This window comes from Pseudopodoces humilis, chromosome 9, assembly GCF_049639895.1.
Source record: "Pseudopodoces humilis isolate 2021_Gansu_Grassland_sample_001 chromosome 9, ASM4963989v1, whole genome shotgun sequence".
Lineage (NCBI taxonomy): Eukaryota > Metazoa > Chordata > Aves > Passeriformes > Paridae > Pseudopodoces > Pseudopodoces humilis.
In genome coordinates, this window is record NC_142208.1 from 25,827,275 (window position 1) to 25,839,274 (window position 12,000).

At 38.6% G+C, this 12,000-nt stretch overlaps 1 protein-coding gene across 3 annotated transcripts in view; it reads right to left on the reverse strand.

The window, feature by feature from the left end:
- The window catches only part of LOC102104334 (VPS10 domain-containing receptor SorCS1), a 261,124-nt gene that overhangs the window by 137,243 nt on the left and 111,881 nt on the right, over positions 1–12,000 (reverse strand). For all 3 annotated transcript variants that reach the window (XM_005520882.3, XM_088059513.1, XM_088059512.1), the window contains one exon: positions 6,927–7,026. In XM_005520882.3, the coding sequence (XP_005520939.2) occupies positions 6,927–7,026 (100 nt within the window). The remainder of the gene's footprint in view (positions 1–6,926; positions 7,027–12,000) is intronic.

Sequence of the window (12,000 nt, forward strand, 5' to 3'; positions counted from 1 at the left end):
CTTCTCCCTGTACTCCAAGCACAGCTAGAAAGAAGGCAAAACCTTGGAGTATCCTGACATTTCATCATTCATTTCTGTGTAACAACCTATCCAGGCTGCAGAAAGAGTGAGCACTTACAATCTGCTGGCAGATGTGCCCTACAGATTACACCTTCTGCTAATTAGCAGTACTTTGCTGCAGGCCTAGCAAGAGAGGGTTGAGTGGTCAATATTCAAACAATATTTGGGTTTTTTTACATTATCATTTCCAAGGTGCCACAAAACAGTTATGTCACAGTATTATGTTCTTTTTCCCTTGAAGGTGAACTTCTGAAGATATATAGTATGAACACAACTTCCAAATTTCACGACCAAAAAAGTATGTTCCTACCACAACACAACAGGGAAAGGAGATAAAAGAGATTTAGTTATGTATCTTTAATACCTCAAAACCCAGAAGGCAACTTAAAAAAACCCTGCTGCACATATTTTTAGCCCAACTTTATGGGACACTGAACAAACTTATTTTCAAATGCTTGGGACCAGTTTTTCATAGAAAAAAAAAATCAGTATTATGGCACCTGGCTTTCTTCCTGGTTTAAATAGCCTGTCTTACTTATGGAAAAGGATGGACCTACAACTTTGAAATGAAGACAGGTCTGTTCTTGCTCTGCCATCAATCCCAGCTGTACACAGCCTGCAACTAACTATTGCTCATGTGCTTTCTAAGCTGCTGGCATATCTCCTTCCTGGCCAAAAGGGTTATCATCTGTTCCAGAGTATTTGGTAAGTCACAGAGGAATTAAAAAGGGATAAAAGAATTGAAGGACATTCAACAAGAGATTATCTTGCATAAATTTTAATTGTCCAGTTTGTAGAAAACAGGAAACAGACTCAGAAGGGAAAGAACACTTTTGAAACTCTAAAGATGAATTTTGTGGCTTACACCTTCCCATCATTAGTTTCAACACCCAGCGTGCCCTTGGAGACTTCTGTGAGATACAAAGGAATACTGTAGTGCTACTTTGAGTGAGGAAATGTCAAAGCTGCCACTATTTTTGATAGGCTTACAAGAGCAGAAGTGGAATAAATGGGCTTTGATTTCACTTCATATCCAAGAAGAGATATGGATGTAGAGTAATGGCAGGGGCTTTGTGTGTAATGGCTGTTGTGAGAGCTGTCATGTACTGCAGCCATGAATCAGAAAGTTTGGTAGCAGATGCTGCCAGACATTTCAAAAGTAAAAATATTCACTCTGAAAAATTAGGCTCTGCCTTTGTTAATACAGACCTGCTCAGTTTGTTAATATGGATGAAATGATTGTTAATTATTTGTTTCCCCATGAACTCAGTATTAAAGACAGCACCAGCTCTACAGTGACACATCTTCACTGACTCCAGAGAAACTACCCAACTGCCAGATTATATCCAACAGTTGTGAGCAAAAATCCACCATTCTAAAGTAGCAAAAAATTATTCTTGTTTGCATGTGAGATGGGAGGCAGAAAAGACAGTCTTCTGAAATGGAAATCAAGTCTATACTTGTTTATCTGGTTCACAGCTAGAATTACTCTTGAATCTAAAGGTATTACAGGCGAAAGTGAAAACTGTAATTGCATTAACCCAAGGACATCCCAAGATTATCAGATTTTCCAGTTACCACCACCAGAGGCTTGTAAAGCAGTCGACTTAATCCATCATTATTGCTGAACTGCAGAAAATTAAAGACTTCTTAATTCTCAGTGTGAGACATCCCTCTTGCCATGGGTAGTGAACTGTTTTCATGTGTACAGTGTTATCCACTGAAACACCCCTGCGGTCCAAGATAATCTCTTGTAGGTTCAGGATTTCAACCCTTTTCTGGTGAGGTTGAATATTCAGCTCAAGCTGCTGAATGAAACAGATTTAGGCCACTGTATTTAGAGAAAAAACAGAAGTGAAGAAGAATCCCTAGGTTCTTCCACTGGAAGACCACTGGATAAAAGGCTTGTGTAATACTATCTAACCCAAACTGCCTATCAGGTAAGTGAAAACAGGAGATAAATCCTACACCATATTCTCTCAACTCTCTCCTTCCAAAATACTCTCTCTGAAGCAAATTATGAGGCTAAAAAGAACCATTACTTGTGGTCATAGCATAGGAGACATTTCATGCACCATCCTATGTTTTACAGCATTTAATCCAAAAAGAAGTTTCCATTTGAACAAATTTATGTTTTGATCTCCAAAATGCTGCAGGACACGGTGGCTCCTCCCTTTAAAAGGTACAAAAACATTCTCACTAAACATCTCCTTGAAATCTCCTGTCCACTACAACATTTAAAATATGGTTTTTTAAAATATTTTAAAAACTACCACAAAACCCAAAACAATTCCAACCATTCACACATGCCTTTTTGGTCTGAGTGTCTCTTTGAAGGCTGGACTCACAGCCTGCAGCTAACAAGGACTTTTCCTTCCAAATGAAAAGAGGAGAGCAAGAAAATAATTGCTTTTATCTCAGCAAGAGTGGACTGCAATCACGCACCGTGCTATTGGCATGACTGACAGAGGCTGGGTTCCCACTGTGCCTAATTTGCTAAGGATGCCATCCCTTGATGGCCATGGGATTGACTTGGTCCACAGTGAGGAGTGCTGAGAGCTCTGCTGAGCTCCAACCCCCCCAGTACAAACTGACAGCCTTCACACTATGATTTACAGAGGCTGCAAGGAAGACACCACCGGAAATAACTGTTTTTTCCTGAAAAAATTGAAAATATCAAGACCTGCCCTCAGAGTTCTGGAGGTTTCCACAGTGAGGCAGGTCAGAGTGAGAATTTTTAGAAGTGTTCCCAAATTGATTTTAGCAACTGAAGATAAGCAGACTCCTGAGAATCAGCAATGCCAGGTGGAACTGTTCACCTCCATGGACATTTCCCCAGCTCAGAAGAGTGGGTACAAAGGTAAAGCACACAGCTCTAGGTCTGACCCTTTATACAAGAGGGCAGTTTACATTTCAGAAAGAGAACTTCCCTAAAGCAAATGAACTCGCCTAATACCACAGGATAGAAAGCAGCAATCAAGCATTCCTATTTCAGCTACTAAGTAAATTTTCTACTGTCTTGACTAATAGAAACTTCTGTGCAGAATCACCAGCCAATGCTAGAAAGAACAGTAGGCTAAGCTGCCATTCCTTTAATTTCCTTTCATTTAAAACTCATTAATATAAATAAATTTGAAGTAGTTAGGGATCTAGCCAGCACTGAAACCCATGCAATTTTATTTACAATAAATATCTTGGTGCTACATACTTAACAGGACAATGCTTAACAGACTGTGATAAAGGTGATAAACACAAGCAATGAGTATCAAGGAAGAGGAAGGCATCTGTAATCCATTCATCTTTAAAGAGAGGGAAAAAAAAGGCAACTGTTCCACACAGCAATTAAAATCTGAACAGTTGGAGGAATAAAGCAGAAAAAAAAAATCAAGGCAGGCCTGCAGAGAGAAAAAATAAAACAAACAAACAAACAAACAAATAAACACTACCACAAAAATTCAAGCCCACAGGAAATATCTGATGCACTAGTCCTATTAATAGCATAAAAGTCACTGGCAGATACTATCACCCAGCATTTGTTAATTAACTGAAGATACACAGATACAAGGGGCTCGAAAGTACAAAGAATGACTGGGCTGCACAAACTGGCTCTTTGCAGAGAACACAGTGTGCTTCCTACAAGGATACAGCATCTAAATTAGCCAGCAGCACTTCCTGAGTCAAAGAAAACCTCCAGTTAAACAAATTTTAGAGTCCCCACCACGACCCATTCACTTTTTATGTGTGTATGCCTATGATTTTCCATGCAATGAGTAAAAAACAACCTGTCTGAAAGGCTTTTATAGAGAAGGACTGTAAAGCTTAGTGCATGTGAGTTTCTAGGAAAATGAACGACACACTTCTGTGAAAACAGAATTTCAAGGTATCAGCTTGGATTTCTATTTTAGTTTAGTTTGCAACCCATCAGTATTATTCTTAAACAGTATTTCTTCATGTAGAAGCATTCAAATAATTTTCTTTCTCATCACAGAAGTCTCCACAAACCTAACAAATAAACCAGTGTTGACATACCTAAGCCTAGGGATTTATTGCACATTGCACATATCTCTTCTGAAGACTTGTTGACAAATACTCAGACAGGCTCTGTGTCTTTGGCAAGATCCATGTGGTACATTTTTTCCCCCTGATCTGTGTCATCTGTCATACGACCAGGTAGCACAGTAATTCAGCAAAAGGAAAGAAAACTAAAAGATGTTTCCGCTCCTCTTTGCCCAGACTTATACATCACTATGTTAGTAACCACTTTCTGTCATTTCCTTCAGAAATTATTAGAATTCAGAAAAATGCCAAGCAACAGCAATAGGTCAGTTTAAATTGTAAATAATGGTTGACTTTGTTTCTCATTTTTTTTCCAAGCATATGACATTGCCTGCAATGTCTGGTTAAAGGATTTAATTTTGTTCAATAAAAAGACAAGAATTGAAAGTCAAAAGCTTTTAGAAATAAATTGGCATGCATGGGCTGCGGGAAGCTCTGCAAATACTGGGTATTTATAGACCCATTTTTTTCCTAGATTGAAAAGAGCAAATAAATTACAACAAACAATTTATTCAACACATGTTGTTGTTTGTTCATTTCCAGAATGTGAAAATAATCAGAAATTCATGAACAAATCTATCAATTATTTTAATAAATCCAATTACATGCATTCTAGCATTCACTGTGCTAACTGCTCTGCTTTACAAAGAAGAGACAAGACTTACATAAATGGTCCATTTGCTTTTTTTTCATTACAAGCAATCAGCCCTGAGTCAGCTAAGTTCAAAATTCACCTTCTGTTTCAATGGGACTGCTCTTAAAATTAAATATGTGCTAAAATTTATTTTTTTTTCCCAAAACAAGGCAACTTCATAAGTTAAGTGCATGCTGACCCCCCTTATGGATCACTGCTGTAGCAAGGTCTCTCATCCAATAACTTCAAGATGAAAAATGCACCATTTTCTTTTCCACTATTGAAGAAGCCTTTTCTCTCTGCTAAGGAAGGCCTTCTGGAACAAAGGACATTGAAGGCAGCAGGTGCAGTTTGAGAAATCACCACACACAGGTGATATTTAGGGAAAACTCGCTGTTAGTATTTGCCCAGTACTAACTGAAGCAGTGTATAAACCCTTCACATGAAGGGTATGTGTTTTATAAAATTCATGGAGTTTAGAGTAGTTGAGTTCTACATTTTAATAGTATTTCTGCAGCTATCCACCCAACCCACATTAGGGAAACAAGATGCAGCTTTCAATGTGACCAGAGTTTCTGAAACTGTTATCAGAATTTCACGGGAGTAGAGGGGATCACATCTCAGAATCCATAGATTATTCCTTAGTGGCAAAATTTTTAAATATGTTTCCTTCAGATTTTCATTCCACAGCAGGTATAATAAAGACCATGAGCTTCAATATTTTTGCTTTCCCTGTAGAGGTATTCTTAGTGTGGACACATGCCATGCCCTCTTAGCCTCGAGGGACTATTTGGGTGTCTAAAATTAAATACTTATTGGTGGAATGACCCAATGTTCTACAGAAACAGCATAAGGAGAGCCTCTAAAAGTTTTCCCTGCAAACCCAACTCTGCTCCTGCTGAAATGAACTTTGAAAAATTCAATCTTAGACCATTACCTAGGTCCTCTCATCCCAGGTGCTGCAGCTTTCCTCTGGCACTGTACCACATTGAGTATAGGCCAACTTTACAGCAGATTTCTGCCAGAAAAGACAGTTCCATACTTCTGCCTGAAATGTTTTTCCTTTCATCTGTTTAGCTTGTGAGCTGGAAAGGGATTAGTTTTCAGGCAGGTCAGTCCTGGATCCAGCTCACCAGATGGCTACACAAACAAGGGTGGCAGAGAAAGGCAGGGAGTGGGAGGGTGCAGGATGCAGCCAGAGGTGATGAAGGCTTTTCAGTACCAGCCTGCACTTTGCTTGGCTTTCTGAAGGACATTTAAATGACCTGATAATTTCATTATTCAGCTCCTAGAGAAAAGCTTCATATCTTCTTAAGGGTCAATATCAATATCAACGAGGTTACATCTCTCCACTAATTGGGGCCATTTAATTGCAATTTAAACTGCTAAGCATTGTCCTCTCTGGTTAGGACAGCTTCCTTTCACAGTCTGTCTTAAAGAACACCTAACTGTTTCAGTAAAGCGAGAACAGCGTTATAGTGACCATGAGCTGCCCAAATACACCCAGCCTCCTTTAGAGGTGAGTCTTTACTAACATCTTCTGCCAGTGCAATTCAGTTTTGCCTGTAGTGATTCAAACTATGCATAAGGACTGAAAAAAAAGAGTAGAAAATGAAAAATTTTGTCAAAAATATATCTCAAAGAAGGCATCCAGATTCCTTTCATGAATATGTCAGCATTATAAATTCATAGTAACTTGTTAGTCAGTAGGGTGTCTGAATGATTAAAACCTCCTGGGCTTCGAAGCCATTTTCTCTGCAGGAATTTGTCAAATCCTGTTCAATTCACTATTGGGAGCACTTAAAAGACAAATAATGTTACATACAGTCTGGTCACTGTAGATGCATTTCTGCCATTTTAATGAGTCTCTCTTCCTTCCAGACTACAAAATCAACACCATCCAGAAGCAAAATCAACACCATCCATTGTAAGCAAACAATTGCATGCATGGTACATGTCCATTTAACAGCCGTCCTTCCCTCAAGTACTACTGGTAAGTTGTATAGTTGGTACAATTTGGGTTATATTTTGATAAAGTAACAGACTTTTTTCAAGGCAAGAGTGACAGAGAGATTTCTGCTGCTTAAGCAGTAACAGATACTGAGGAAATTAGAAGATATCTCCAGGACAGAAACAGCATCATAAAGCTAAAATGAGCCAACACCTTGTCACCTACCTTGCGTTTGTTTGTTGGGCAAACATACAAATAGCTCAAAATAGTCTTCAGACCAACTTTATCATTCAGTTTCTCATATGTTGTCCCGTAATCTGTTGACCTACAATTCAAGAGAGATTCTTTTAAGTACAAACACTTAATCACAAAACCACAAGTCACTTGGCAGCTTTTCAATATAAGTCATGCTTTAAATAGCAGAATGGCTCTCCAGAGCTTTTTCAATGATTCATGTAGTATATAATGATACTTAATTATATACACACAGCATCATGTGCGTGTTTACAATTTGCATTTAAATTAGATTAGGAAAAATTAAACCAGCATCTTTCCAAATCATCTTAAACATGCACAATAAGAAATGCTACATTCTGCATACAGAAGATAATGCTTGTCAGAAATGCCAAATAGCAGACAGCAAGAGACTAAGGTTATCAATTCATCATATACTCCAAGCTTAGACTAATTTTGTTAAGATGGCTCATCTCAATGTATTCCAAAGCAGCTTCTCTGACACTGACTAGCAGAAAGGATGGACACATGGGCTTTATTCTTGCTTTAAAAGCCACCATTCAGTAGAGCAAATAAAATATTTCTGCAATGAGGGCTGCCCATAAAAACACTGACTACATGTCTTGGGGAAGAACAAAAGAAGTGAACAAGTAAGACTCCAGTGGTCCTGTAGGAGTTACTCTTAACATGTGCTGGAACAAAGATCAATCATCAGCCGAGGTTTTGTTCATTATGCAGCTCATGCTTGCCCGAATTCTGTCCCTGTATCCCAGGGATTTAAATAATCAGCCCAAACCAGTAGAGCTGGTGTCCATAAATTGCAGAAAAGGACAAGTATCTGGGTAACAGGCATTCAAAAGTGCAACACATTCCTGTATCTCATCTGTAACGTGTACAAATGGACCTATATAGAACTTCACTTGCAAGCAGTAACATGAATTTTCCCTTTTGCCAAGCACTCCAAAACCAGACGTTCTGAAGTAAAATCTTGGCACCCATTATTTGCAGATTCTCTCCTATCAGGGCAACAGTGACTTAATTCACAAAAGCATTTAAGACCTGTAATACTTACTCCTTTTTTTGGTGGAATATGAAGGCTGGAGCATTTCTGAATCAAGTACCATACCCACATTCATATTATAGCTTCTGGGATTTCAGATTTTGCAATCAGTACATGAATAAAACAAGAAAGCAGCAGCTTAGGGGTTTATCCATGAAAGACAAATTGCACTAAAACGTGAATCTGCATTAAAGTTGAGTCTTTCTATTTAGGAACTCTATAGAAGCCTTTGCACGTATCTGCCTGCTCATATAACAACTGGCCTATGATTTATGTCCATAGATTTCTCCTTTCCTCCAATAAACACACACCCTCCTGTGTGCATGTGTGACCTTTGGTGTTTAGAACATTAACGTCAAGTTCTCATCTGCTGACTGATCTTCCCCTTTATAAGGTCATCTCTCTCTGGAGCACATATAAACTAACTGAGCTATTTCCTCAGAGGACTGAGGAGCAGGATATTGTTCTGGTTGTTTCTGTTGCTGAATATTTCAGAGATGCTCCAGCATCCAGGTGAGGGATCCACAGCAGGATGCTGAACACAGCCTGGCCCAAGGACTGCAGCTTCCCTTTGTTACCTTGCCCCACCTCACCACCCAGTCTTATCAGAAATCAGTATTTCTGCTGTTCTCTGCCTAAACCCCAAAAGCTACCCTTTGTGAAGTTTGATCTGACAAAGACATGCAAAGATAGTAAGGACTAAATCTGACCTGCTGAGTAAGGAAAAATATATTAACAAAATAATGCTGCTGCTTCTTATACCAGCAACAATGAATTCAAAATGGGATCCTTCAAAAGGAGACAGGAGCAAAGAAAATCTGAGACATGAAACTTGCTTTGAAATTGTTCAAGAAAGGCAGCCAGTACCCTGCCACAACACAGGCGAACTTATGTCAACAGCCTACTGCAAATGGTAATTTCAGAATTGCCAGCCACTTCTTACTTCAAATCTCTAGGCAATTGTTTTGCATTCACAGCTTTATTTACAGGTAACACTCTATACAGATGGAAGCGTGTGCCTCTGTCAACATCCATAAAAGAAACCGAAAGATTTAAAAGCTTAGAAAAACATCTTTTTTTATTTTTTTTATTTTTCAGATGAACGAACTCACAAGCAATCGAAGGAGTTGCCATTAGATCTTACTCTCATTATTGTGTTCTAAACTGACAAGAGCCAGTCCTTCTACCTTCCCATTTACCAGTTTTTTCTTTTGTACCACTTTACAATTACCCTTAATTTTAACGGGGTGGGGAATGTTATATATACAACAGCACACAGGCATCCATAACTGTTTTAACACAAAGAAATGGTAATATATACATTTGCAGAGCAGTGGGAACAAATAATTACATTAAAGGAAACACTGCATGCATGAGGAGTCTCTGTTGGGAGCCAACCCAGGCATATCACCAACCTCCATTTGCCTTATTTCTTTATTTTATATATATATATATATATGTATGTCTGTATCTGTATATAAGCAGGCACTGATTAGCAGCCTGGATAACAAGCTTTGTTTGTCTTATTAAATGGGTGTATAAAGCAGCATGAGACTCCCTAACCCATAAAAACACATCAGCCATTGGAGGGCCCAGGAAGGCAGCCTAACCTGGCAGAGCTGCAGAAGACAGATGCACCTCAGCAGGGTGTAGGCACTAATGACAGAGTAGGATCAACAAATTCAATCCCAGTTATCTGAAGGGGAAAGGATATGCAGCAACCAACATCTCCACGTTTTGTGTGGAAGGCTGCTCCTCTGAAGTTCTGCAGAGAGAAATCACTTTTAGTCCATCTGTCCATGAGCAAGCAAATGCCTGGAGAAATCATTGTAAAGGACTTAAACCCAGGACCTGTAGAGCTGAAAGGACAAAAATAAACTATGTCTCCTAAATAGCTGCAGCTAATGGAATAACTATATGTAAATGAGTGAACATTTTATTGTGCCTCATGTAGACACGTGTGCCACAATGGCATCTCAAATTGTTTGGGGGAAGAAAGGGGATGTGAGTGGTACATTGTGGATGCCACTGAAATGCAGATTGGACAGTAGAAGAATACTATTCAGAAAATAAAAGTATTTAGACTCAATTCTGAACTTCACACCTGTCCCACCATATTAGTTGTAATTGTTCTTAAATCTCAAATTTTACCACTAGATGCTTAAAGTCTGACTCCCTGTTTTTTTCAGTAAAGTGGAAAACAATGCAAGAAGATAAACATTTTCATAATTGCTAGCTCTTTTCACAGTATAAAAATGTACCAAAAAATGTGGGATTGAAGCTCTGGCTTTCCCGGTAATAAATTAAAGAAAACATGTAGAATATTTTCTGTTTTGCAAACTATTTGCAGGAAAGCTGACATTTAAATAACTTCATTATTATTCATTGACAGGGCTTTTCCCTCTCCTCCCGTCAGGGTAAATGACATTTCTATTACAGTATTATAATAAACTGCTGCACATTTTAAATAAAGTCACTGAATTCCATTAGTCCACCTACTGTCATGAATATATCTCAATCCATTCCTACCGATATTTCACAATTATAATAGGCATTCTGAATCAACCAGCAATATGAACCCTATGGAAATTTTCTTCTTTCTCAAGAAGCACAGACTGACATTCAGAGTACTGTCAGTTTGAATATATGGATTAAATAAATTCCCTAGCAAGTTGCTGTTTTCTCCTTTGTTACAATTTAAGGTTGCCTGTAGTTATTTCACATAAGATGCTGAAGACTTGAAGAATCTAACAGTTGAGCATTTGATCAGAAGGTATTTTTTTTTTTTTTTTTTGGGCATCAATATCTTTCTGGAACACTCCATGAGAAAAAAGAAAACCATTACTTGCAGACTTTAAGCTGTCTCACATCTCCTGCTTATTGAGTACAGCTTTCTTCCCGTGTTAACAGATTAAGTTACTTGTTATAGCACATCATTAAGAAGCAATCACTTTAATTGACATAATTTTTTTCTTTTCCCACCAGTTATGCCTGGTTTTGCCATATTAACCTGACTGCTTCCCCCACATCCACCATGAGAACACTGCATTTCATGTCCTTATCCCCCTCTTTCCTCCACAGTTTAATTTGCTGCTCTAAGCATGGTGTGAGTGGCAGCCAGCCCTGGGAGGCAGGACCAGAAGCAGCTGCAGTGTGGTCTGTGAGCAGCAGAGCAGGGCAGCCTGTCCTGACCAGGAGCACTGTGAGAAATGGGTTCTGGCCTTCTTCTCCTTCTGCACATGAATTTAGCCCTGGCACAACCCAGGCATTTTTAAGTTAAGCAATGACTATTAGATCTTGTGTTCCAACTTTGCACATAACTGAGTTTGCCACCTGGTTTGCCTCCAAAGGGAATGGCCAGGCGAGCACAAGATTTTCCAGTTGCTATCGAATTAATCTTTACAAGAGCAGATTTTTGGAAAGAAGCCTTTCAGATCACACAAGGCAGAACTGTGGAGCCACAGGCTGCACTTATAAAAGGCTTTCTTTCAAACAAACGATTTTTTGAACAAAATGAATGATTAAGACATTAAAAATGATCTTTCATGTCTGAATGCAAAAAATACTGGAGCTGGTAATTCTGGAGTAGATTTGTATTCCCGTAGGGAATGTTTTAAGCCTGTTTGTAAACTGCTGTAGAGCTGTTGACTTTCGCATTCTTTTTTTCTGGGGAGACTTTGAGGTGCTATTCCTTCATCCCTTAAATTGAAACTCTTTACTTTGGTTTCATAGCCAGCTTGTAAAGTTTCCCATTGATTTTTGCCATACCACCATGTTTCATAAAAGCTAGTAATGTCAAAGTCTTCTTCAACAGCTACCCATTTATGTTCACATGTTCCTCCTGTTAAGCCCTTCACAAGGCATTGATAGATATCACTTCTGGTCTAATGCCTCTTTTGATTTAACTCCTTCATGTGCTACCCTGGTATTTTTTCCAGAAAGTAATAATGCCTGATCTCAGTTTCTCAGGGTGAAACTTTTTTTTTTTTTTTTTTTAAATCTCAT